General features: G+C 43.6%; 1 protein-coding gene across 2 annotated transcripts in view; it reads right to left on the bottom strand.

Moving 5' to 3' along the window:
* nectin3b (nectin cell adhesion molecule 3b) overlaps positions 1 to 27,854 on the bottom strand; it is a 236,283-nt gene that overhangs the window by 59,233 nt on the left and 149,196 nt on the right. For both annotated transcript variants that reach the window (XM_067986465.1, XM_067986464.1), the window contains exon 2: positions 5,125 to 5,466. In XM_067986465.1, coding sequence (XP_067842566.1) covers positions 5,125 to 5,466 — 342 coding nt within the window. The remainder of the gene's footprint in view (positions 1 to 5,124; positions 5,467 to 27,854) is intronic.

The raw sequence follows: 27,854 nt of genomic DNA, 5'->3' as shown, positions 1-27,854 counted from the left end.
AGGCTTTGGGGAGTCAGGAGGTGAGTCACCCGCTGCAGAATACCCAGCCTCTGACCTGCTCTTGTAGCCACAGTATTGATGTGGCTGGTCCAGTTAAGTTTCTGGTCAATGGTGACCCCCGGGATGTTGATGGTGGGGGATTCGGCGATGGTAATGCCGTTGAATGTTAAGGGGAGGTGGTTAGACTCTCTCTCGTTGGAAATGGTCATTGCCTGGCACTTGTCTGGCACGAATGTTACTTGCCACTTATCAGCCCAAGCCTGGATGTTGTCCAGGTCTTGCTGCATGCGAGCTCGGACTGCTTCACTATTTGAGGGGTTGCGAATGGAACTGAACACTGTGCAATCATCAGCGAACATCCCCATTTCTGACCTCATGATGGAGGGAAGGTCATTGATGAAGCAGCTAAATATGGCTGGGCCTAGGATCTGCCCTGAGGAACTCCTGCAGCAATGTCCTGGGGCTGAGATGATTGGCCTCCAACAACCACTACCATCTTCCTTTGTGCTAGGTATGACTCCAGCCACTGATTTTCCCCCTGATTCCCGTTGACTTCAATTTTACTAGGGCTCCTTGGTGCCACACTCGGTCAAATGCTGCCTGATGTCAAGGGCAGTCACTCTCACCTCACTTCATGGATTGAAAATTGGTTAACAGACAGGAACGGAGAGTAGGAATAAATGGGTCTTTTTCGGGGTGGCAGGCAGTGACTAGTGGGGTACCGCAGGGATCAGTGCTTGGGCCCCAGTTATTCACAATATATATCAATGATTTGGATGAGGGCACAAGTTTGCTGACGACACAAAACTAGGTGGGATGATGAGTTGTGAGAAGGGTGCAAAGAGGCTTCAAGGCGATATAGACAACTTGAGTGAGTGGGCAAATACATGGCAGATGCAGTATAATGTGGATAAACTGAAGTTATCCACTTCGGAAGGAAAAACAGAAAGGCAAAGTATTATTTAAATAGTGATAGATTGGAGAATGTTGATGTACAAAGGGACCTGGGTGTCCTTATACACCAGTCACTGAAAGCAAACATACAGGTGCAGCAAGCAGTTCGGAAGGCAAATGGTATATTGGCCTTCATTGCAAGAGGATTTGAGTATAGAAGCAAGGATGTCTTGCTGCAGTTATACAGGGCCTTGGTGAGACCACACCTGAATATTGTGTGCAGTTTTGGTCTCCTTATCTAAGAAAGGATATACTTGCCATAGAGGGAGCGCAGCGAAGGTCCACCAGACTGATCCCTGGGATGGCAGGACTGTCTTATGAGGAGAGATTGGGTCGACTCGGCCTGTATTTGCTCGAGTTTAGAAGAATGAGAGGCAATATCTTTGAAACATATAAAAATTCTGACAGGGCTAGACAGATTGGATGCAGGGAGGATGTTTCCCCTAGCTGGGGGGTCCAGAACGAGGGGTCACAGTAGGACATTTAGGACTGAGATGAGGAGAAATTTCTTCACTCAGAGGATGGTGAACCTGTGGAATTCTCTACCACAGAAAGCTGTGGAGGCCAAGTCACTGAATATATTTAAGAAGGAGCTAGATAGATTTCTAGACACAAAAGGCATCAAGGGGTATGGGGAGAGCGCGGGAATATGGTACTGAGGTAGAGGATCAGCCATGATCATATTGAATGGTAGAGCAGGCTCAAAAAGGGCCAAATGGCCTACTCCTGCTCCTATTTTCTATGTTTCTAAGACATATGTCCAAACATTTCTCCTTCATAGTTCAGAATTCCAAGGCATGTCCAGAAGGGCTTCCTTCAACCCATGCACAGGATCCACGGCCAAGGTGTAAGATCGCTTTGAGGCAAACAAGGAAAAGAGTTTCAGGGAGCAAGGGCTCTGGATATACCTCAGTGAGAATCCTGGAAGGGGAACTTGCCTCACAATGATCATATTTCTTTGTCCAAGTCTCACACATGAGGATCTGGATCAAGCAGTTGCTGACATGTAAGCCAGGCATGTGGCATTGGACTTGGACGTCTAGAAAAATGAATGGCTGGTATATCACAGGTACTCTGCATAGGTTTTTCTACCATTCTGAAAGCAGATGTTCGATGTACAGCTGATGGGAAACAGAGACTTAGGATGACAGCTGTTGGAAGGCATTACCTGGAAGCACAGCATGAGATGTAGTAAAAATACATCTGATAAATGAAAGCTTGATATTAAATCGGCTCAAGCATGCTGAAGGAAAAGGACTCTTTTAAAAAGTCTGAAGGATTGTTAAAAGGATTGTTAATTTACAGGTTGTAGAAGGCCACACTGAAGAGGATAGTAACTTGACCGTAGCAACAAGAACCGTCCCCAGGTCGGCTGGAAATGGTTGGAGATAGTTTGAACACTTGCTGACTTAACTTGATTACGTGGACACAGAGAAAACAAGTGAAGTCAATCAATCGTGGGTTGTATTTGGAGGAACCTATTGCTGACAAGCCACCACCCCACTGGTGTGGTTCAAAGATAAAAAGACTTTTAAAGCTAAGCAGAAGTTAGAGAGAGACACCGCTCTACCATGACTGCTTGAACCTCACCCTTTGTCTCCTGGCGGCGCCACCTCACCTGAAATCTTACTGCTTGCTCTCTACCTCACAGCTTCATGCCTCAATGAAGGCAAAGAGATTGCCTGTGAAGCAAATGACCTGGCTACAAGAGAAAGCCATGCATGCTACACTATACTTCAGTGGTGTTCATCAAAATACTTAGAAACTTCTTGACAAGTTAAGAACTACTCAAACATCAAGAGGAGCTTTACCACTGCATTAAACCTAAACTTCTAAAATAGATAAGGAAAACGTATTACATTTCTCCTACAAGACATCAAAAACCAATAAATCTACTGTATTAATATGACACAGTAAACTGGCTACATAACAAATCAGGAGAAAACGACTAGCAAACATTTGTTTCGACTTGACATTTGTAAAACCAATTCTTAAATACCAGTGCACTGTTGTTATTGTATATGGGCAAAAATGCCATACATTGAATCCTATTCTAGATTTAATTGATCGAGTCCAATTCGCTTGTATTTACACAAAGATAGGACATACATTTGCAGGAAATTTAAAAATCGCACATTATGCTCTGGCCCCAGTACTCGCAGTAAGAATATTTATGTGGGTCATGTTTCCCTGCAAAAAGCATTCAAAAATGATTACAAATGTCAGCTTGGGTCAGTGATGGTACTCTCGCCTAAGGCAGAAGATCATGGGTTCAAGCCCCGCTCCAGTAACATAATCTAGGCTGACACTTGATCAAAAGCAAAATACTGTGGATGCTGGCAATCTGAAATAAAAACAGAAAATGCTGGAAATACTCAGCAAGACAGGCAGCATCTGTGGAGAAAGAAACAGAGTTAATGTTTGAAGTCGATGACCCTTCGTCAGAACTGGAAGAGGTTGAAGATTAAACAGTTTTTAAGCAAGTACAGAGCCAGGGAAAGGAAGGGGAGGAAAGAACAAAAGGGAAGATCTCTGACACTTACTTGCCATACTAAGGAAGTGCTGCACTGTCAGAGGTGCCACTTTCAGATGAGACGTTAAACCAAAGACTGACAATTTAGGTGCATGGAAAAGATCCAATGGCACGACTTGAAAGAGAGCAGAGGTGTTCTCCCTGTGTCCTGGTCAACATTATCCCTCGACTAACAACACCAAAATAGATTACCTGTTCATTATTTCATTATTATTTTTGGGCCTTGCAGTGCACAAATTGTATTTGCCTGTGTAACAACTGTGACTGTACTTTACAAATAATTCATTAGCTTGATGCGCTTTGGAATGTCCTGGGAATGGAAAAGACATTATATATTGCTGCAGGAGTTCCTCAGGGCAGTGTCCAAGGCCCAACCATCTTCAGCTGCTTCATCAATGACCTTCCCTCCATCATAAGGTCAGCAATGGGGATGTTCGCTGATGATTGCACAGTATTCAGTTCCATTCGCAACCCCTCAGATAATGAAGCAGTCCGAGCCCGCATGCAACAAGACCTGGACAACATCCAGGCTTGGGCTGATAAGTGGCAAGTAACATTCGCGCCAGATAAGTGCCAGGCAATGATCATCTCCAACAAGAGAGAGTCTAAGCACCTCCCCTTGACATTCAACGGCATTACCATCGCTGAATCCCCCACCATCAACATCCTGGGGATCACCATTGACCAGAAACTTAACTGGACCAGCCATATAAATACTGTGGCTACAAGAGCAGGTCAGAGGCTGGGTATTCTGCGGCGAGTGACTCACCTCCTGACTCCCCAAAGCCTTTCCACCATCTACAAGGCACAAGTCAGGAGTGTGATGGAATGCTCTCCACTTGCCTGGATGAGTGCAGCTCCAACAACACTCAAGAAGCTCGACACCATCCAGGACAAAGCAGCCCGCTTGATTGGCACCCCATCCACCACCCTAAACATTCACTCCCTTCACCACCGGCGCACTGCGGTTGCAGTGTGTACCATCCACAGGATGCACTGCAGCAACTCGCCAAGGCTTCTTCGACAGCACCTCCCAAACCCGTGACCTCTGCCACCTAGAAGGACAAGAGCAGCAGGTACATGGGAACAACACCACCTGCACCTTCCCCTCCAAGTCACACACCATCCCGACTTGGAAATATATCGCCGTTCCTTCATCGTCGCTGGGTCAAACTCCTGGAACTCCCTTCCTAACAGCACTGTGGGAGAACCTTCACCACACGGACTGCAGCGGTTCAAGAAGGCGGCTCACCACCACCTTCTCAAGGGCAATTAGGGATGGGCAATAAATGCTGGCCTCGCCAGCCACACCCACATCCCATGAACGAATAAAAAAAATATAAATGCAACTTTATTTGTTCTTTCTTTTAAACAGCTCTGCAATATGTTAGCATATCTAGAAGTATAAAATCTGTACCAGAAAGTACCAATCGGGTGGCTTAAATCTCATTTACTACCCAGCATTTGTATTACTAATTAGTTTTTGTTGCAATGACTTTTTTTTTTGAGTGTCTTTAGTGGCAAATTGGTGTTAATAGATAGGTAGGCAGATAATCGAAGACTCAGGGACAAACAGGACAAATTACAAAATAAATCTTCTAATTTCTACTAGTACAGGGTTTTAATAGGATACATACCGATCACAGTCACAGTGCTTGTTTCTTGGTAATTTCCCAATGGGAAAGTGGCCACCTTGCAGATGTAGTTTCCAGAATCTGAAAACCCAACTTTGGTAATAAGAATTGTTGCATCTTTTAAAGATGGGTTTGTGAATACAGCTCTTCCTGGATAGTTCCCTTGGATTGAGATTCCATAAATAGGATTAAACACTGCAACAGTTTCTGTGGTCCCATGTTCTTGCTTCTCCCAGGAGATCTGAGTTACAGTTTCTTTCACCATAACCAAACACTTTAAGGTGGCATTTTTGCCCAAAATTGCAGATACCTTTCGATCAACAACAACTGGTCCAGCCAAGGCACCTATTAAGAAAAATAAATGAGTATTATAACATTTGATAGCAAAAATTCACTTATTCCTCTTCCCCCCGCTTCCCTAATGGCTCAATGAAGAAATGCATTGTCGTTTGATCTTGAGCCTCAAAGATCAGAAAGATTTGAAATTAAATTTCTGGTCTCTGCTCAGTTTGCTGATCTTAGCAAGGTCAATGATGAGGGCTCTACAACTGGAAATGTCTTCAGGGTGGAGGTAAGAAAGTCAAACGCGGTTCGCATTCCTGAACACTATCGACTGATCCATGTTGAAAACTATGAGTGCACGCCCATTTGGTGAGAGCAGGATTGGGCTTGGCTGTAGCAGTGATGCCTTTCTGCCATCATTGAGTAGTCTACTAGCATTCAGTTTGGGCTTACACAGTTTCAGATCACAGGAAACATAGAAACTACTCATTCCATAAATACAAATAGAGTAAATGGGAATAAAGCCTGTGACACTTTCTCCATTAAAATTATAAAGTATGGACCAAAGGCTTGTGCCCCTTGTTTCCCAACAGAATAAGTTCTTCAACAGAATCATCAAGAAGGAAAAACCAGAGGGCAAGTCGGCCAAATTTACTTTGGTGGTAATCAGCATCATCAATGATTTGCAAACATTTCACCCGCCCACCTTCGTGATCATTAAATGGAGTAAAGCACAATGACATACAAGAAAGAGAAAAAGACAAGTGAAAGTAGTTTAACTCAGGATTACAAACTGGGGTCACTGGACCTTAGAGGCTCCACGTGGTCATCAGATTTCTGTCTCTCCGTATCAGATTTCTATACTTTTTCATATTTGTTGACTGACTTTCTACAATGACAGCACTGTTTTCCTTCGGTGGCTGAGACTGTCTTTTGCAAGTTATTAGGACAAAAAATCTCAGTGCAAATATGTGCCAGAGGTCCCAACAGAAAAAAAAAACACTGCTACAACTGATGGCCTCAAACAAACATATACAAGAACATAAGAAATAGGAGCAGGAGTAGGCCAATCGGCCCTTCGAGCCTGCTCCGCCATTCAATAAGATCATGGCTAATCTGATCTTAACCTCAAATCTAAATTCATGTCCAACTTCCTGCCCGCTCCCCGTAACCCCTAATTCCCTTTACTTCCAGGAAACTGTCTATTTCTGTTTTAAATTTATTTAATGATGTAGCTTCCACAGCTTCCTGGGGCAGCAAATTCCATAGACCTACTACCCTCTGAGTGAAGAAGTTTCTCCTCATCTCAGTTTTGAAAGAGCAGCCCCTTATTCTAAGATTATGCCCCCCAGTTCTAGTTTCACCCATCCTTGGGAACATCCTTACCGCATCCACCCAATAAAGCCCCTTCACAATCTTATATGTTTCAATAAGATCGCTACTCATTGGAGTTCAGAAGAATGAGAGGAGTCCCAATCTACTCAACCTCTCCTCATATGTCCACCACCTCATCCCGGGATTAACCGAGTGAACCTTCTTTGTACTGCCTCGAGAGCAAGTATGTCTTTTCTTAAGTATGGACACCAAAACTGTATGCAGTATTCCAGGTGTGGTCTCACCAATACCTTATATAATTGCTGCAATACCTCCCTGTTTTTATATTCTATCCCCCGAGCAATAAAAGCCAACATTCCGTTGGCCTTCTTGATCACCTGCTGCACCTGCATACTAACTTTTTGATTTTCTTGCACTAGGACCCCCAGATCCCTTTGTACTGCAGTACTTTCCAGTTTCTCGCCATTAAGATAATAACTTGCTCTCTGATTTTTCCTGCCAAAGTGCATAACCTCACATTTTCCAATATTGTATTGCATCTGCCAAATCTCCGCCCACTCACCCAGCCAGTCTATATCCCCTTGTAGGTTTTTTATGTCCTCCTCACTCTCTACTTTCCCTCCCATCTTTGTATCATCTGCAAACTTTGATACGCTACACTCGGTCCCGTCCTCCAAATCGTTAATATAGATTGTAAAGAGTTGGGGACCCAGCACCAACCCCTGTGGAACACCACTGGCTACTGGTTGCCGGTTCGAGAATGAACCATTTATCCCAATTCTCTGCTTCCTGTTAGATAACCAATCCTCCACCCATGCCAGAATATTACCCCCAATCCAGTGATTCTTTATCTTGAGCAACAATCTTTTATGTGGCACCTTGTCGAATGCCTTCTGGAAGTCTAAATACACTACGTCCACTGGTTCCCCTTTATCCACCCTGTACGTTATGTCCTCAAAGAACTCAAGCAAATTTGTCAGACATGACTTCCCCTTCATAAAGCCATGCTGACTTTGTCCTATTAAATTATGTTTATCCAAATGTTCCGTTACTGTCTCCTTAATAAACTCTAAAATTTTACCCACCACAGATGTTAGGCTAACTGGTCTATAATTTCCAGCCTTCTGCCTGCTACCCTTTTTAAATAAGGGTGTTACATTAGCAGTTTTCCAATCTGCCGGGACCTTTGCCGAGTCCAGAGTATTTTGGAAAATTATTACCAAAGCATCCACAATCCCTACTGCCACTTCCCTCAAGACCCTCAGATGTAAGCCATCAGGTCCAGGGGAGTTATCCGCCTTGAGTCCCATTATTTTTACTGAGTACCAATTCCTTAGTGATTTTAATCGTATTTAGCTCCTCCCCCCCCTAGATCCCCCTGTTTGTCCAGTGTTGGGATATTCTTAGTGTCCTCTACCGTAAAGACTGAAACAAAATATTTGTTCAGCATTTTTGCCATCTCCATGTTTCCCACCATTAATTTCCCGGTCTCATCCTCTAAGGGACCTACGTTTGCCTTAGCCACCCTTTTTCTTTTTATATAACTGTAGAAACTCTTGCTATCTGTTTTTATATTTTTTGCTAATTTATTTTCATAATCTATCTTCCCTTTCTTAATCAATCCTTTAGTTACTTTTTGCTGTCTTTTGAACACTTCCCAATCTTCTATCCTCCCACTAAGTTTGGCTCCCTTATATGTCCTTGATTTTAGTCGGATACTATCCTTAATTTCTTTACTTAGCCACAGATGGCTGTCATTTCTTTTACACCCTTTTTTCCCCTCAGTGGAATATATATTTTTTGAAAGTTGTAAAATAACTCCTTAAATGAACACCACTGCTCATGTACCATCTTACCCTTTAATCTATTTTCCCAGTCCACTTTAATCAATTCCGCTCTCATACCATCAGAGTCTCCTTTATTCAAGCTCAGTACGCCTACGCTTGTTTGAGAACCAACCTTCTCACCCTCTAATTGGATATGGAATGTAACCATGTTATGGTCACTCATTCCAAGGGGATCCTTAACTAGGACATTATTAATTAATCCTGGCTCATTGCACAGGACCAGGTCCAAGGTTGCCTGCCCCCTTGTAGGATCAGTTACATACTGCTCAAGAAATCCATCCCTAATACACTCAATAAACTCTTCCTCAAGGCTGCCCTGCCCAATTTGATTTGTCCAGTTAATATGATAGTTAAAATCCCCCATAATTATAGCTGTTCCCTTATTACATGCCCCGACTATTTCCTGATTAATACTTCTTCCAGCAGAGTTGCAACTATAGGAGGCCTATATACTACGCCCACTAATGTTTTTTTTCCCCTTATTATTCCTTATCTCTACCCAAACTGTTTCATTGTCCTGATCTTTTGTCCCAATATCATTTCTCTGTATTACAGTAATTCCTTCCTTTATTAACATAACCACCCCACCTCCCCTTCCTTCCTGCCTGTCCTTCCTGATTGTTAAATACCCTGGCATATTTAATTCCCAGTCATTGTCACCCTGCAGCCATGTTTCTGTAATGGCCACAAGATCATACCCATACATAGTTATTTGTGCCGTTAACTCGTCCATTTTGTTACGAATGCTACGTGCATTCAGATAAAGAACTTTCAAATATGTTTTGTGACACTTAGTTCCTGCTTCTTCCTTTTTTAACACTTTACCTTTTACTCCATACCTTCTGTCCCTTCCTGACACGCTTTCCTCTGTCTCCCTGCTCAGGTTCCCAACCCCCTGCCACAGCTTTGATGCTGGGTTAATCGCCTTGCGCCTTCTAGTTTTTATTTTATCTGTCGTGCCTAAAGTACACTTTCTTTCTGCTGTTCTACGCTTTTCCCTTTCACTTGTTATTGAACAACTGTTTGTACTATTTGTATTGTAGATTTCCCCTGGGTCTTCCCCTCTCTTGCTGCTCTCAGCTTTATTCTCTTCTGACTCCCCGCTCAGGTTCCCATCCCCCTGCCACTCTAGTTTAAACTTTCCCCAACAGCACTAGCAAACACCCCCGCGAGGACATTGGTCCCAGTCCTGCTCGGGTGTAACCCGTCACGCTTGTACAGGTCCCACCTTCCCCAGAACCGGTCCCAATGTCCCAGGAATCCAACAGATCACCCTGATCATTTTAATTTGCAGATGGAGCTCCTGGTATTTGACCTAGAGCAGTGCTGTCCAATAGAAATTGCTGACTAGCCACAGGTGTGGCTATGGCAACACTGTTTTAGCCACATGCACTAATTTTAGTAGAAAACGCCTTACATAATACTGGTATATGTACTTCACGTGCATATTTATTTCACAAACCAATCAGTAACCAAGGAAATAAAGCACTCAACAGTCAAAAAAACAATTGTGCAATCTGCTTTTTACAATGCACAAAGACCATACATGCATTCCCCATGCGAATAGGAGTATTGAGATCACATGCCTAACGACAGCATTTATTACTCAATTTTTATTTCCTGATCAGAACAATTAGCCACATGTGGTTAGTGGCTAATAAGAACATAAGAACATAAGAAATTGGAGCAGGAGTAGGCCAATCGGCCCCTCGAGCCTGCTCCGCCATTCAATAAGATTATGGCTGATCTGATCCCAACCACAAATCTAAAGAACACAAGAAGTCGGAGCAGGACCCGGCCACATAGCCCCTGGGCCCTCTCCGCCACCCACAGGGCATTGACCGATCCAAACTCAGCTTCATGTCCAATTTCCTGCCCGCTCCCCATAACCCCTAATTCCCTTTACTTCTAGGAAACTGTCTAATATATTGGACAACACGGTGTGTTCTTTTTGAATATTATGTATTTTTTTATATAAACCTCCTTCTGTGCTGTAGACAATTAAACTTTGCCATTAGATGCATATTATACCATTTCAAAACTTGTCAAATAATCTATAAAGAACCACAACTTCAGATAGGATCATCAGATTAAAGCAACTCTAAAAATTGAAATATGGACATGGAGAGAAGATTGCTCATAGGCAATGAAAACAGCATTGTTAAAATACACTAATGGAATGTGAAGTCACAAAGAAATAATAAATATTAGTTAAGTGCATCTACTGTTAGTGCACTTTCTATAATATACACTAAAAATAATCTTTAAATTAATGGTCATGCAGTTGTTTGGGGCAACCTGTCAAATTTAATTTTTAAAAAACTGATTCAAATCATTTTCTCATACAGCAGATTTGAAACACTAATAGTCATCGGTGCTACAGTAATCCTGCTGCAATTTTAAAAATAAAGTATATGCTATCAAAATGTAAAACAAAATCTAAGTGAACCCCAATAAACAACTTTTTGATGTAACAGCACCTTCCATTTAAGTCAAACATTGTTGGACATTCAACAGAATAATTGCTACAGTATTTTCATGCAATTTATTTCTTTGTATCTTCTTCCGCACCATTTGATAGAAATTTTTTAATGGCGCTTCTCTCAAATCAATCAACTTAAAATTCTGTGGGTTGCTTATTACTGAGAGTTCAGAATGTACTACTCAAAGGTCACACTCTTTCGGTCTGCATGTCTGAACCTTGTAATTATTTCTTTTCCCCAAAAGCAATTAGAATTGGGACATGACTTCAGAGCTGCTTCTCCTTTAGTTTCTTCTACAGTAATTGCATGACAATTTTGTGATGTTAAAATAATTTTACTGAATTTTCTAAAAAAATCTTAAGTCCATTTTTGTCTGATTATGCGTCTGTGAAACACCTTGGAACATTTTTCTATGTTAAAGGCGCTATATAAATGCAAGTTATTGTTGTTAATTGTAAATTTTCTTGGAAATAGGTTTACACTTGCACTCATAGCAGACAGTTCCCAATTTGTCTTGCTGAAATAATGCCATTTTACAGATAAGATGAAGTTCAAGTTGAAACAAGTAATAGGTAAAATACTGCAGATGCTGGGAATCAATCAAAAACAGAAAATGCTGGAAACACTCAGAAGGTCAGGCAGCATCTATCCACTCGGCGCTTTTGGGTGAAGACACTTGCAAACAAGTCAGCCTGGTCTCTTGCACTCACGTGCTGGCTCCATCATGGTTGAGGATGGCAATATTCATGGAGTCTCCACTTCCCATTAGTTGCTTGGTTGCCCACCACCATTCTCAACTGGATCTGGTAGGACTATGGAGCTTTGCTCTGATCCTTTGGTTGGGGGAGTGCTGAGCTCAGTTTATAGTCTGCTACTTTTGATACTTAGCATGCAGGTGTAGTAACTTCACTAGGTTTGTACCTCATCCTAAGGTATACCTGTGCTGCTCCTAGCACGCCCTCCTACACTCTATTGAATCAGGCTTGATCGCTTGGCTTGATGGTGAACAAGCAGTGAGGGATATGCCAGGCCACGAGTTGGAATACAATTCTGCTGATGACGACTCACAGTGCCTCATCGATGCCCAATTTTGGGCTGCTAGGTCTGTCCCACTCCCACAGTGGTAGTGCCATATTACACAATGAAAGAAGCCCTTATGGTGGAAATGAGACCCTGTCTTCACAAGCACTACATCACTTGTACCAATGCTATCATGGACAGGCATGTCTGTGACAGGTAGGTTGGTGAGGACAAGGTCAAGTAGGTCATTTCCTCCTGTTGGTTCCCTCACCACCTGATGCAGGCGCCGTCTGGCAGTCATGTGCTTCAGGACTTGACCAGCTTGGTCAGTGGAAGTAGCAGTAAGCCACTCTTGGTGGTGGACAATGAAATCTCCCACCTAGACTATATTCTGTGCCCTTGCTTCTCCAAGATCTTCCTCCAACACGAAGAAGTAGTAATTTGTCAGGTGAGAAGTTGCGGTAGGTGATAATCAGCAGAAGGTCTCCTTGACATTGTTTGACCTGGTGCTATAAGACTTCATGGGGTCCAGAGTCAATGTTGGCGACTCCCAGTGCCACTCCCACCTGACAGTATATGACTGTGCTCACACTACTTGTGGGTCTATTCTGCCAGTGGATACCTAGGGATGGTGATGAAAAAATTTGGGATGATTGTCAGTCTGACTTTTGTCAAGCTGTTGCTTTATTCGTCTGTGGGACTGGTCTGTATCCCTTCTTGAAACTTCTAAAAATTCTCTATGGCTTTCCAGAAAGATTTCCCCGGAATGAAATCTCCACTACATTCACTTGCTCTAATAGTCCACGAACCAACTTTTCCATAGATACCACTCGCCCAAATATAGTTCTTCAGCTTTGTTTCAGCACATATAAACCCATCATCTTTTCTGTAAAGGGCAGGGGAGAGGTATTAACAACTTCAAACATCCTGTCTTTCGCACTTTAAACCGAAAGCCAGCAGATTTACTTGGCTACAGTATGCATGCTTACTTGTAGGGTGTCAATAATAGATTTATACTGCACTTCAGTAATCTATTTTGCCTTCCCACAATGACTATATGACGTTCCCGATAGCCAAAGGGGTTGCAGGACACTCAAATTGATCTGTATGTACACATCAGGCAGATTATGACTGTGGTTATGGATCTGCACTGCCTCAGAAAGAAAAAGGCTGTTCAAGTCACAAAATAACACACTCAAGCATTAAACAGGAAGTGAGGACAATGATTTTTTAACCAAGAGTAGATGGAGGTTGTAAACTTGAGGAAAAAATGCTCTCCAGCTTAGCGTAAGCCTGGTGTTGTGTGCTGGTGAATGAAACTATACTAGCTTAAACCATTTCCTCACAAATATTTAACTCAATCAGGTTGGTGGTGCTCAGCTGAAGTATGCTCTAAGCATATATAGGCTAACCCCAGTTGTCCAACTTAAGAACATAACAAATATGAGCAAGAGTAGGCATAATGCCCCTCAAGCTTGCTACGCCATTCAATAATGTCACGGTTGATATTCTATCCTAACTCCACTTTCTCGCTCTATCCACCATATCCCTTGATTCCCTTCGTGTCTAAAGATCTGTCGATCTGAGTCTTGAATATAGTCAACCACTGAACATCCACAGCCCTCTGGGGTAGAGTATTCCAAAGAGAATTCACAACCCCCCGATTGATGAAGTTTTTTCCCATCTCAGTCCTAAATGCCCAGCCACTTATCTTGAGAGCATGACCCCTAGTATTTTTTTTTATTTGTTCATGGGATTTGGGAGTCGCTAGCAAGGCCAGCATTTATTGCCCATCCCTAAATGCCCTTCAGAAAGTGGTGGTGAGCCGCCTTCTTGAGCCGCTGCAGTCCATGTGGTGAAGGTTCTCCCAGTGCTGTAAGGTAGGGAGTTCGAGGATTGTGACCCAGCAACGATGAAGGAACGGTGATATATTTCCAAGTCGGGATGGTGTGTGACTTGGAGGGGAATGTAGGTGGTGTGGTTCCCATGTGCCTGCTGCCCTTGTCCTTTTAAGTTTGGGATTTGCTGCAGTGCATCCTGTAGATGGTACACACTGCAGCCACAGTGCGCTGGTGGTGAAGGGAGTGAATGTTTAGGGTGGTGGATGAGGTGCCAATCAAGCGGGCTGCTTTGTCCTGGATGGTGTCGAGCTTCTTGAGTGTTGTTGGAGCTGCACTCATCCAGGCAAATGGAGAGTATTCCATTACACTCCTGACTTGTGCCTTGTAGATGGTGGAAAGGCTTTGGGGAGTCAGGAGGTGAGTCATTCGCCACAGAATACCCAGCCTCTGACCTGCTCTTGTAGCCACAGTATTTAAGTGGCTGGTCCAGTTAGGTTTCTGGTCAATGGTGACCCCCAGGATGTTGATGGTGGGGGATGCGGCGATGGTAATGACACTGAATGTGAAGGGGAGGTGATTAGACTTTCTCTTGTTGGAGATGATCATTTCCTGGCACTTGTCTGGTGCGAATGTTACATGCCATTTATCAGCCCAATGCCTGGATATTGTCAAGGTCTTACTGTACGCAGGCACGGACTGCTTCATTATCTGAGGGGTTGCGAATGGAACTGAACTTCCCATTTCTGACCACATGATGGAGGGAAGGTCATTGATGAAGCAGCTGAAGATGGCTGGGCCTAGGACACTGCCTTGAGGAACTCCTGCAGCAATGTCCTGGGGCTGAGATGATTGGCCTCCAACAACCACTACCATCTTCCTTTGTGCTAGGTATGACTCCAGCCACTGGAGAGTTTTCCCCGATTTCCATTGACTTCAATTTTCCTAGGGCTCCTTGGTGCCACACTCGGTCAAATGCTGCCTTGATGTCAAGGGCAGTCACTCTCACCTCACCTCTGGAATTCAGCTCTTTTGTACATGTTTGGACCAAGGCTGTAATGAGGTCTGGAGCATAGTGGTCCTGGCGGAACCCAAACTGAGCATCGGTGAGCAGGTTATTGGTGAGTAAGTGCCGCTTGATAGCACTGTCGACGACACCTTCCATCACTTTGCTGATGATTGAGAGTAGACTGATGGGGCGGTAATTGGCCGGATTGGATTTGTCCTGCTTTTTGTGGACAGGACATACCTGGGCAAATTGTCAGGTAGATGCCAATGTTGTAGCTGTACTGGAACAGTTTGGCTAGAGGTGCGGCTAGTTCTGGAGCACAAGTCTTCAGCACTACAGCCGGGATGTTGACGGGGCCCATAGCCTTTGTTGTATCCAGTGCACTCAGCCATTTCTTGATATCACGTGGCTGAAGGCTGGCTTCTGTGATGGTGAGGATATCGGGAGGAGGCTGAGATGGATCATCCACTCAGCACTTCTGGCTGAAGATGGTTGCAAACGCTTCAGCATTGTCTTTTGCACTCACGTGCTGGACTCCGCCATCATTGAGGATGGGGATGTTTGCAGAGCCTCCTCCTCCCGTTAGTTGTTTAATTGTCCACCACCATTCACGACTGGATGTGGCAGGACTGCAGACCTTTGATCTGATCCATTGTTTGCGGAATCGCTTAGCTCTGTCTATAGCATGTTGCTTCTGCTGTTTAACATGCACGTAGTCCTGAGTTGTAGCTTCACCAGGTTGGCACCTCATTTTTAGGTACGCCTGGTGCTGCTCCTGGCATGCTCTTCTGCACTCCTCATTGAACCAGGGTTGATCCCCTGGCTTGTTGGTAATGGCAGAATGAAGAATAGGCCAGGCCATGAATACAATTGTCCTGGAATACAATTCTGCTGCTGATGATGACCCACAGCACCTCATGGATGCCCAGTTTTGAGCTGATAGATCTGTTCTGAATCTATCCCATTTAGCATGGAGGTAATGCCACACAACACATTGGATGGTGTCCTCAGTGTGAAGACGGAACTTCGTCTCCACAAGGACTGTGCAGTGGTCATTCCTACCAATACTGTCATGGACAGATGCATCTGCGACAGGTTGCAAGGATGAGTTCATGTAGGTTTTTCCCTCGTGTTGGTTCTCCCACTATATGCTGCAGGCCCAGTCTGGCAGCTCTGTCCTTCAGGACTCGGCCAGCTCAGTCAGTAGTGTTGCTACCGATCCACTCTTGGTGATGGACATTGAAGTCCCCCACCCAGAGTATATTCTGTGCCCTTGCTTTCCTCAGTGTTTCCTCCAAGTGGTACTCAACATGGAGGAGGACTGATTCATCAGCTGAGGGAGGGCGGTAGGTGGTAATCAGCAGGAGGTTTCCTTGCCCCTGTTTGACCTGATGCCATGAGATTTCATGGGGTCCAGAGTCAATGTTGAGGACTCCTAGGGCCACTCCATCCTGACTGTATATCACTGTACCGCCAACTCTGGTGGGTCTGTCCTGTCGCTGGGACATGACACATCCAGGGATGGTGATGGAAGAGTCTGGGACGCTGAAAGGTATGATGCTGTGAGTATGGCTTTGTCAGGCTGTTGGCTTGACTAGCCAATGGGACAGCTCTCCAATTTTAGTATAAGTCCCCAGATGTTAGTGAGGAGGACTTTGCAGGGTCGATGGGGCTTGGTTTGCCTTTGTTGTGTCCGGTGCCTAGTGGTTCGATGCTGGGTGGTCCATTCGGTTTTATTCTCATTATGACTTTTTGTAGTGAGATTTTACAACTGAGTGGCTTGCTTGGCCATTTCAGAGGGCGATTAAGAATCAACCACATTGCTGTGAGTTCTAGACTCTCCAGCCCGGGAAAACAGGCTCTCAGCATCTACTCTGTCAAGCTCTCTCAGAATCTTATGTTTCCATGAGATCACCTTCTCATTCTTTTAAACTCCAGAGAATATCGGCCCATTCTACACAATCTCTTCTCATAGGACAACCCTCTCATCCCAGGAATCAATCTGGTGAATCATCATTGCACCCTCTCGAAGGCAAGTATATCCTTCCTTAGGAAAGGAGGCCAAAACTGTACATAGTATTCCAGATGTGGTCTCACCAGAGCCCTATGTAATTGCAACAAGATCTCCATTCTCTTATACTCCAACCCCCTTGCAATAAAGGCTAACATACCATTTGCCTTCCTAACTGCTTGCTGTACCTGCATGTTAACTTTCATGTGATGCACATAAAAGGACATTCAAAGGACATTCAAATCGCTCTGAATATCAACTTCTTAGTCTCTCACCTTTTAAAAAAATATTCTGCTTTTCTATTCTTCCTACCGAAGTGGATAATTTCACATTTCCCCACATTATACTCCATCTGCCACCTTCTCGCCCATTCACTTAACCTGTTTATATCCCTTTGCAGCCTCTTTGCGTCCTCCTCACAGCTTACTTTTCCACCTAGCTTTGTATCATATCCAAGTTTGCTGATATTACACTCAGTCCCCTCATCTAAGTTATTGATATATATTGTAAACAGTTGAGGCACAACCACTGCTCCTTGCGGCACCCTACTAGTTACAACCTGCCATCCCGAAAATTATCCGTTTATTCCTACTCTGTTTTCTGTCCGTTAATCAATCATCAATCCATGCTAATATATTTCCACCAATCCCACGAGCCCTAATCTTGTATAACCACCTCTTTTGTGGCACCTTATCGAATGCCTTTTGAAAATCCAAATAGATCAGCCATGACCTTGTTGAATGGCGGAGCAAGCTCGAGGGGCCCAATGGCCTACTCCTGCTCCTAGATCTTATGTTCTTATACTATATCCACCCGTTCCCCCTTATCTACCCTGCTAGTTATACCCTCAAAAAATTCTAATAGATTTGTTAAACACGATTTCCCTTTCATAAAACCATGCTGACTCTGCCTAATCATATTATGATTTTCGAAGTGCCCTGTTACCACATCCTCAATAATAGATTCTAGCATTTTCCCTACAACTGATGTCAGGCAAACTAGCTTATAGTTCCCTGTTTTCTCTCTCCCTCCTTTCTTGAATAGCAGGGTTACATTTGCTACCTTCCAATCCACGGGGACCATTCTAAAATCTGATCAGTACCTAAAAAAACAAGAAAATATCAATTTGGATGTGATGAGTACATTGCAACAGCAATTTTTCAAACTTGATCTTTAAAACACTAGAAAAACTATAATGGAATCTAAATTCAAAAATTTACTGAAAAAGTAGATTTTACTACAGTAACCAACCTACAGAACTGACAGCCCACATATAGAAACAATTTGTAACACAGCTGTCCTTTGGGCAGGTAACAGAAAATAATCATTTTCTCAGTTACAATTTTACCTAACTCAGTTAGCACCTGATGCTCAATCACACAAAAATTTTTCACAAGATGTCAATCTGTGCTCTCCTAATTCAGAATCAAGTTTTGCTCTGTAGCCACTGCCAGACCATTTTTTGTTGTACTGTACCAAGAAACTCAAACATTATACCTGCAAAAACAATGTGAAGTCTTTTGAGACACAGTTCAGTAAGGGACACCAGGAGTGTTTTTAACCTGAAACTGCAGAAACATATAAATATTAAACTACCCCATTCCTAGAAAACTGTAACTCCCACATAAAAACATCAAAAAAGTATCGATTGACATAAAATTACTCCAAGATAGCTGGTTATTACTGACTCAAAATGTAATCACTTTATCATCAGCTTTCCAGGAGGTGGTTTATCTATGCCAACTGTCATCCACAAGGAAACTTTGAAATCTTACCAGACGACTAACACGCTAGCTTATAAACAGTTTTACAGGGCTATGGGAAAAGAGGAGGAGAATGGGATTAATTGGACAGCTCTTTCAAAGAGCCAGCACAGGCACGATGGGCTGAATGGCCTCCTCCTGTGCTGTACCTACTATTACTATTATTAGTTCACCCAACCCCTTCTAGGAAGTAAGTTCTCCATGGCAATTGTCATTCATAACATGCAATAGAAAATCTTCCCAAGGACAAGCATGCCAGACTGTCATTTAAAAATTTAAAAAACTAGAAATGGGAGATTTCAAGCAAAACTCTATGGGAAATTTAAAACTAAAAAATAGGAGATATGAAGCAATGCTGTTAGAATTCTGAGCAGTGTTATGTGATTTGTATACTTTCTGCCTCTAAACGAACTCGTGCTCTGTCTGATCCATTGGTATTAGACTTCTAAGCCTGATTATTGGGGCTGTATTTTAGCACCCGCTATTGGGTGCGTTCCCCGCGGGGGGGGGGCTCCAAAAATCGGAGAATCCCGGCGCGGTACCGGAGCCCGCCCCGAACCCGCGCACGTCCGGGTTCCCCGCTGACGCGCCGGCGTGCGCGCGCAGCCCCCGCTGGTGGGAATCCCTCAGGCAATTAAAGCCAGCGGGATGCCACTTGACAGTATTTATGTAGGTATTTCAGGTCATTAACTGACCTGATTAAGGGATTATGTGGGATTTCAGAACAAAGTGGGACTGTTTCCGACACTGGGGCAAACACTCCCAGGTCAAATGGACGTGTTGCAGCTGTCAGCCTGTGGCAGCTGCAAAGGTCCATTTGACAGGTGGGGGGGGGGGGGGGGGGGGAAAGAGACTCTCACCCATTGCAGGAGGCCACTGTCACTTGGGACAAAGTTTGGCCTCCACCACCCTCCTCCTGACAATCAAAGTCACCAACCTGCACACTTACCCCGGGGTCCGGAGACATGTACCTACCTTGCGGACCCCCTCAGATGTACATCTTGCGGATGGGGGCCGCCGTAGCTGCAGTCATGACCTCCTCGGAGGGCGAACAGCATCACCAGCCTTACCATCCACGCCGTCCACCTCTGACACGTGGAGCTCGACAACAGAGTGCTGTGACACATCCACCTGTACAGCAGGAGGGAGGGCTACCGCAGAGAGAGATGCGTCGCAGAGGGCACTACCCTTGCCACAGAGTCCACAGACCGAGGCTCAGCTTCCTGGACCTCTCTGAGCAGCAGTGCACACGGAGGCTCAGAGTCACTCGACATGTAGTCGTGGACATCTGCAGCCTCCTTCATGCCAAGCTGCTCCTGGCTGGCCCGAGCATCATCTTCTTACCTGTCGCTGTCAAAGTCACCACGGCCCTCAACAACTTCTCCTCCGCATCCTTCCAGGGTGCAACCGGGGACATCGCTGATGTCTTTCAGTCGTCTGCGCAAAGGAGCCCTGCAAATAAACCTACACCCACTCTGCAGTGACACAGTGGGTGGCATCAGTTGTGGGTCCTCATAGTGATCCTCAGGAGAGGGCATTATTGCACAAACCAGACAGGATTCGCGAAGACATGGCAGTAGTGGTGCCAATATAATATGTAATGTGAGTTGGTCAGAAATTCAATATTAGTAACACCCATGACAAACCCTCAAACACCCTTGTGCATCCCCTTCATGCTCACGACACGTTTGCCCTACGCTGCCTACTGCACATATGTGATGCATGCCCTGTGGCTGCAGCACAGGTAGTGGCAGGTTGAGTGAGGCTGGCCGTGAAAGAGATGCACGAGAGGGTGAGTATGAGAGATTGGGTTGAGTGGTAGTGGCGGGATGAGTACTGGCGAGGTGAGTAAGTGCAGGTAAGATGAGGATGAGGTTTGAGTGGGTATGAGGGGTGATGTGACAGAGTTGTGTTGGCAGTGCTGAAGGAGATGTGGGGTGGGGGCAGTGATGTGGCAGCCGGAGTGTAGGGGAAAGACTACGTGTACTCACTTTGGCTGACCTACTGAGGTCATTGGAGCGCCTCCTGCACTGTATGCAGGTGGGCGATATGTTGGTTGCGCTGATGACCTCCTCTGCCACCTCGAGTCAGGCCTTCCTGGTGGCACGCCGGGAGGAGGATCTCTGTCCTCCCCCTCCTCCTCACCCCATGTATTGATACCTGGAGTGAGGCATCATTAAATTGGGAGCAGCCTTCCCCCTGGGCCGCTCCATACTGTAATTTTTGCTATTTGTTGCAGCATCTGTCAGTGGAGGTCTGCCCCTTTAAATAGAGCGCCTCCAGCTGACAGATCTCACTGCGCATGCGCAGCCCGCCCGACGCGCAGATCAACAGTGGGGAACCCGGAGGAGCAGGTAAGTGAATCCAATTAGTGGATTGGATCCTACAATCGCGCAGGAAACTGACTAATTTCACCGGGCGCGTTACCCATGCGCCTGATAGAGCGCGCGCGCGCGCGCGCCCCCCCCCCGCCGAGAACCCGCAGCCCTGCTAACATCGGGCCCTTGATGTCAACTAAACCAAAGACTTATGGCAATAGATGATTTTTGGAAAGTTGTGCGCTACAAATTTTTAACTGGTCTTAGTTTACAAAATCCTTCCACCAAATGGCTTGGCCCTGATACCAGAGATGAACATGTTCCTATTTATAATCACAGGTTTTTTGGCTGAAGGATGAAAATTGTTGATGACACTTGGTGGATGAACGAGCCCACTCTCAACAGTTTTAGACTTTTCAAGAGTCAGTTATAGAGGAATGCAAGTGCAATGGAAAATGGAAAATGTTGCTTCCCACAATACTGAATCTTTATAACTGTGCCCACACTTTCAGTGGGTCTATCTGCCGGTGGATACCAAGGGATGAAGAAAGAATCTGGGATGGAGCTAATAGGTATGATTCTGTCAGTATGACTTCTGTCAGGCTGTCTTTAAAGACACTGCTAGAAGGGCTGGATTATCAGCTCTAAAACATCTAGGAACCAAGGTGACCTGGGCCAATGTGGCTTGACTTTAGATGATCTTTATCCTTACTTGCTTGGTCTTTTCTAAATGTGAATCAAAGAAAAGCCAAACAGTATCTTCTTACAAAGCAATGAATAAGATCCATTGAAAACTAACTGAAGAGAGAGTCTAGAACACAATCTTAGAATTCTTTACCAAAGGAGAAAGAAAACTAGCACTGAAAGAACCAGGTGGAAATTGCAGAGGTGCTGGCCATGATCTTCCAATCCTCCTTAGATACGGGGGTGGTGCCAGAGGACTGGAGAATTGCTCGTTCAAAAAAGGGTGTAAGGATAAACCCAGCAACTACAGGCCAGTCAGTTTAACCTTGGTGGTAGAGAAGCTTTTAGAAACGATAATCGGGGACAAAATTAATAGTTTCTTGGACAAGTGTGGATTAATAAAGGAAAGTCAGCAGGCATTTGTTAAAGGCAAATTGTGTTTAACTAACTCGATTGAGTTTTTTGATGAGGTAACAGAGAGGGTTGATGTGTATATGGACTTTCAAAAGGCATGATAAAGTGCCAAATAATAGGCTTGTCAGAAAAATTGAAGCCCATGGGATAAAAGGGGCAGTGGCAGCATGGATGCAAAATTGGCTAAGTGTCAGGAAACAGAGTAGTGATGAACGGTTGTTTTTCAGTCTGGAGGAAAGTATACTCCCCAGTGGTCGGTGCTAGGACCACTGCTTTTCTTGATATGTATTAATGACTTGGACTTGGGTGTACAGGGAACAATTTTGAAAATTTGCAGATCACACAAAACTTGGAAGTGTAAACAGTGAGGAGGATAGTAATAGACTTCAAGAGGACACAGACAGGCTGGTGGAATGGGCAGACACATGGCAGATGAAATTTAACACAGGGAACTGCAAAGTAATACATTTTGGCAGGAAGAATGAGGAGAGGCAATATAAACGAAATGGTACAATTTTAAAGGGGTGCAGGAACAGAGAGATCTGGGGTATAGGTGCACAAATCTTTGAAGGTGGCAGGACAGGTTGAGAAAGTGGTTGAAAAAGCACATGGAATGCTGGGCTTTATAAACAGAGGCATAGAGTACAAAAGCAAGGAGGTTATTTTGAACCTTTATAAAACACTGGTTCGACTACAACTGGAGTATTGTGTCCAATTCTGGGCACCGCACTTTAGGAAGAATGTGAAGGCCTTAGAGGGGGTTCAGAAAAGATTTACTCGAATGGTTCCAGGGATGAGGGACTTCAGTTACGTGGATAGACTGGAGAAGTTGGGGTTGTTCTCCTTAGAGCAGAGAAGGTTAAGAGCAGATTTGGTGGAAGTGTTCAAAATCATGAAGGGTTTAGATAAAGTAAGTAAAGAGAAACTGTTCTCATTGGCAGAAGAGTCGAGAACCAGAGGACATAGATTTATGGTGATTGGCAAAAGAACCAAAGGCGACATGAGGGAAAACTTTTTTTTAATGCAGCGAGTAGCTATGACCTGGAATGAAAGGGTAGTGGAAGCAGATTCAATCGTGGCTTCAAAAAGGAACTGGATAAATACTTGAAGGGAAAAAATTTGCAGGGCTACGGAGAAAGAGCAGGGGAATGGGACAAACTGGATTGTTCTTACAAAGAGCCAGCATGGGCTCAATGGGTCAAATGGCCCCCTTCTGTGCTGTAACCATTCTATGATTCTAACTCCCTGTTCTTTGAACAATGCCATGAAAATCGAAATGGGCAGATAGAAAGACAGCACCTCTGAAAATGCAGCAATCCCGCTGCACTATACTGGAATGTCAGACTAGATTATGTTCTCAAGTCCTGGAGTGGGGCTTGAATCCACTTGAATCTTTGGTCTCAGGGCAAGAGTGCTATCAACTGAGCTAGCTGACATATTAAAAAGGTCCAAGGATGGCAAAATCTCCTAAACATTTGAATTATGTCTAATGGAAAACCCCAAATTATATAGTGATTTAAGCAATCTTTCAAGGTGTTCATCGTGTCCTCACAATAGCAACGACATTTCTAGAACCCAAACCGGGATGGGTAGCTGTGCACAGTGCCCAAGGAGGCATGATACCAGAATTTCCAGACTACTTAGTTGGGGAAGATACTTTGGATGCACGAGATGAAGTTGAGCAGCAAGTAAAACCAGGGGAAAAGTTGCAGTATACAAGCAATTAAGGAAAACAGCTTTTCCAGTCAGTCCAGACCATAGCTTCCTCAATATTCTTTAATTTCCTCTATTGATTGCTGTGTAGGCACAATTGTACATTGTGTCCTCCCAGTTGACAGCTCATATCCTATCCGACTACACTGCTCCTAAATAAATCTAGATCAGTGTCAAATTTGTCAGCTACTCTATAAAAGTAGTTGTATATACAAAAACAAGAGAAATCTACGTAGTCATGCATCAGGAATTTAATACCAGAATTTTTGTTCTTAGGTAAATTCCATTCTATAATACAACACATCAAAATCTAATATTTAAATATAATAAATAAAAGTTCTCTTTTTCAAAGTAATACGTCAGCATGTAGTGGTTAAAATATAGGATAATACAATTGCTAGAAGTATCAGTACCAACAGTGATCAACTTGTTCATTTCTTTATAAAGTAAAGTGGAGAATATGGTCACAATAAAGATAGCACAGATTTTGTTCAGATAGATGAATGTTTTCCCAACAAAAAACACAACACAATTCAACGAGTTTTAAAACCAGTCATCTAAACTTACGAGCTACTGGTGCTTTGTCACAAATATCACACCCAGGTAGATGATATCAAAGACATCTGGCACGACTCCAGAATTTTTAAAATTTTTGTTTTGGCAATTCTTCTGTTTTTGAAAATAACTTTCCAGGCACTGACTACGTATGCTATCAACGGTAATGGACAGCTCTTGCTTCAAATTCTTTCAAGATTGCGTAACTGCTGTATCCCTTTAAAAGCAATTTTACTAACACTGAATAGCTTTGTTATGAGCTACAAATGAAGGAAGGAAGAGGTAAAAGGCAGACTAAAAAAAGTTTTGTTTGTTTAAAAATTGATCAAGTAACAGATTGGGGAAAAAATGTAGCTCTGTATAATGAAATGTGTTTGGACAGAGGAAATTGTAGCTGAGGAGGAGCAAGTATTGTGGTCAACTTATTTCAGGTCACCAGGGAATTGAATAAATACTTGGAAGGGAAAAAAATGACAAGGCTATGGGAAAGAGCAGGGGAGTGGGACTAATTGGATAGCTCTTTCTGAGAGCCGGCACAGGCACAACGGGCCAAAAAGCCTCCTTCTGTGCTGTATGATTCTATGAAAATGTTACGTCAGTTTGATGACAAAAAAAGTTTTAGCAGCCCCCCCCCCCAATATGACAAAGAACCATCCATTAGGCAAGCATTTCTGACAGGTCTGGTTAGAGCAGGGCATCTCACAGGTATGCGCCGTTAGTTGGACTTTTTTCTGCACCCTTCAGCTTGAAAAATTTTTGCACTGTAAATTGCTGGAAATGCGAGCTGATAATGGCATGGTAAGGGCAACAGGGCATCTGGGACCTTAGTAAACAGCAAGGCCAACAGTGTGTCCCCTTAACCAATTTATTTAAGGATTCAGAAAGAAACAGGAACCACAGAGATGGTGGGTGAATTAGAGTCAAACCAGGTACAGAAAGGGAAAGGAAGATTGGATTAAGAGGGAGAGAAAAATATGACAGAAAGGAAATGAAAACTTTTTAAAAATTATTAAATTTGACATTTTTAAAATCTCTAACAACAATTAACTACATGTAGGATTGAGATTGAACACTTTAAATTGTTCCTATTCTGGGCCAGACAGGTTGACTGGCATTGGATTAACAATTACCATGTCGTTAAAAAGGTACTTACATTCTTAATTGCCAGACTTAACTTTCTGTGGCGAGTGTAATGGAAAATTAATGTGCAAATCCAGCACGTTCTTAAAAATACCGGGAGGCTAAGGGCAAGATGCCGACTGTGCAAAACAAACAGTGGAGTGGCGGAAATCGACCAACAAGTTCTGGAGATTCGCAACTCGTGGCATATCTCTTAATCCCCTGAACTTGCTGGTGTTGCACATTAGTAAGGGCATGCGTCATTAACACACCATTATATTTTCAGCAAGATCCTGCCCATTCTGCTGTTACCATCCTTCAGATCTGCTGTATGTGACTAACTGACCTCTCAGACACTTGGGATACGGCCTTGGGATAGATTCAATGAAGCAAAACTTGTCCTAGCTAATGCTTCCACTAACTTCTAGACAAAGAAAAGAGCAAACAGTAATGTAACTTTTCTATTTATCGAGAATCCAAGACAACTAGTTCCTTAGGAGGGAGGTAGAGCGAAGAGTTGGCCTTGTAGGGGGGTGCAGCACAGATTCACCAGAATGGTACTGAGGTTAAAAGGATTAAATTATGAAAACAGGTTGCATAGACTAGGCTTGTATTCCCTTGAGTATAGAAGATTATTAGGCAAGAATTACGGAACCAAGGCAGGTAGATTGAGTTAAGATACAGACCTTAGAGAGGGTGCAGAAGAGATTTACTAGAATGGTGCCAGGGATGTCAGTTATGTGGAGAGACTAGAGAAGTTGGGGTTGTTCTCCTTAGAACAGAGAAGGTTAAGGGGAAATTTAATAGGTGTTCAAAATCATGAATGGTTTTGACAAAGTAAATAGGGAGAAATTGTTTCCAGTGGCAGAGGGGTCGGTAACCAGAGGACGCAGATTTAAGGTGATCACAGCAAAAGAACCAGAGGTGACATGAGGAAATATTTTTTTATACAGCGAGTTGTAATGATCTGGAATGCACCACCCTTTTCGATAGTAACTGTCATAAGGGAATTGGATAAATACTTGAAGGGGAAAAAATTACAGGGCTATGAGGAAAGAGTAGGGGAATGGGACTAATTGGATAGCTCTTTCAAAGCGCTGGCACAGGCACGATGGGCCAAATGGCCGTCTCCTGTGCCGCACCTACCATGACTATGATGTGGAGATGCCGGTGATGGACTGGGGTGGACAAATGCAAGGTGTTGTAACCTGGTGTTGTAAGACTCCTTACATATGATGCTATGAGATCAGCCATGATCTAATTGAATGATGGAACAGGCTCAAGGGGCTGACTGGCCTACTCCTGTTCCTATGTTTCCTACATTATTGCCCACAATAAATGCAGACTAGCAAAACGTAAATGGAGCAAATTTCAATGTTAATAATGCAAATTTCATGACATACGGTATGAAATGCAGTGCACTGAATTTTAAAATCATCCCATTCAAACTCCAGTAATGGGAAATGTTATGTTACATGTCTTCAACGTCACTTTTGGATGCATGGAACTGAGTTCAAACAATATTAAAGAGACATTCCTTTTACAGGATAAATGTCAGTTTTAGGTGATCAACATAGTTTGTGAATACAGCCCATCAAGAGCTTAACTCAAATTAATTATAGCATTACCTCCAGTATTTGGCCCCCTCTTCTGGATATAAATGCAATTACAAAATTTGGCCAAATAAATACTTAGTGCAGTTTTTTGCAAATGTTTTAATATGTCATCACCACCTGCTGTGGATTCAGTGTTGTTCTGAAAACCGTGCAGCAGTACCTTATTGTGATATCCTTAATTCGTACAAAGAAAAGCAACAACAAAATCACAGTTGAAGTGGTTACAACAGCAGAAAAGCTGGAATAATGTAGAGGGATTTTTCCACCTTGTTTGGTGAAAATGGATCATCCTTTGACAGTATCTTGAAGGCTCTCCAGAGGCTGACTAATCAAAGTGTTAAGCAGGTATGGGAAAAGCAATTCAAAGTCCTGAAAATTCAAATAGAAACCTATAAAAAACCAAGGGATTTTTAAATGAGAATAACATCTTCCTGATGTCTTGTAATTGAAGTGTTTTTTTCTACATATCAATTGCGGGTTCTCAGACTGGGGCACAGGCAGTTTATCAAACACAGTATTGATGTCTGCCTCCAAGGGAGTTGCACTATGATGTGTGAAGCAAGACAAAAATTCTAAATATTTCATTTAGCTCTCCCAGGGTCAAAGATCAACTTATTGAAACTACTCTTTCAGATTAGAAAACTGACTGCCAATTTCACCTGCTATTGGCAGTCCTGTATGCACCAGATGCAGCCTTCAAGTTCTGAATGGAAGGAAAATTGGACA

Source organism: Heptranchias perlo, chromosome 6, assembly GCF_035084215.1.
Source record: "Heptranchias perlo isolate sHepPer1 chromosome 6, sHepPer1.hap1, whole genome shotgun sequence".
Taxonomy (NCBI): Eukaryota; Metazoa; Chordata; class Chondrichthyes; order Hexanchiformes; family Hexanchidae; genus Heptranchias; species Heptranchias perlo.
Note: the sequence above shows the minus strand (reverse complement) of the source record. Positions and strands in the feature narration are given on the sequence as shown.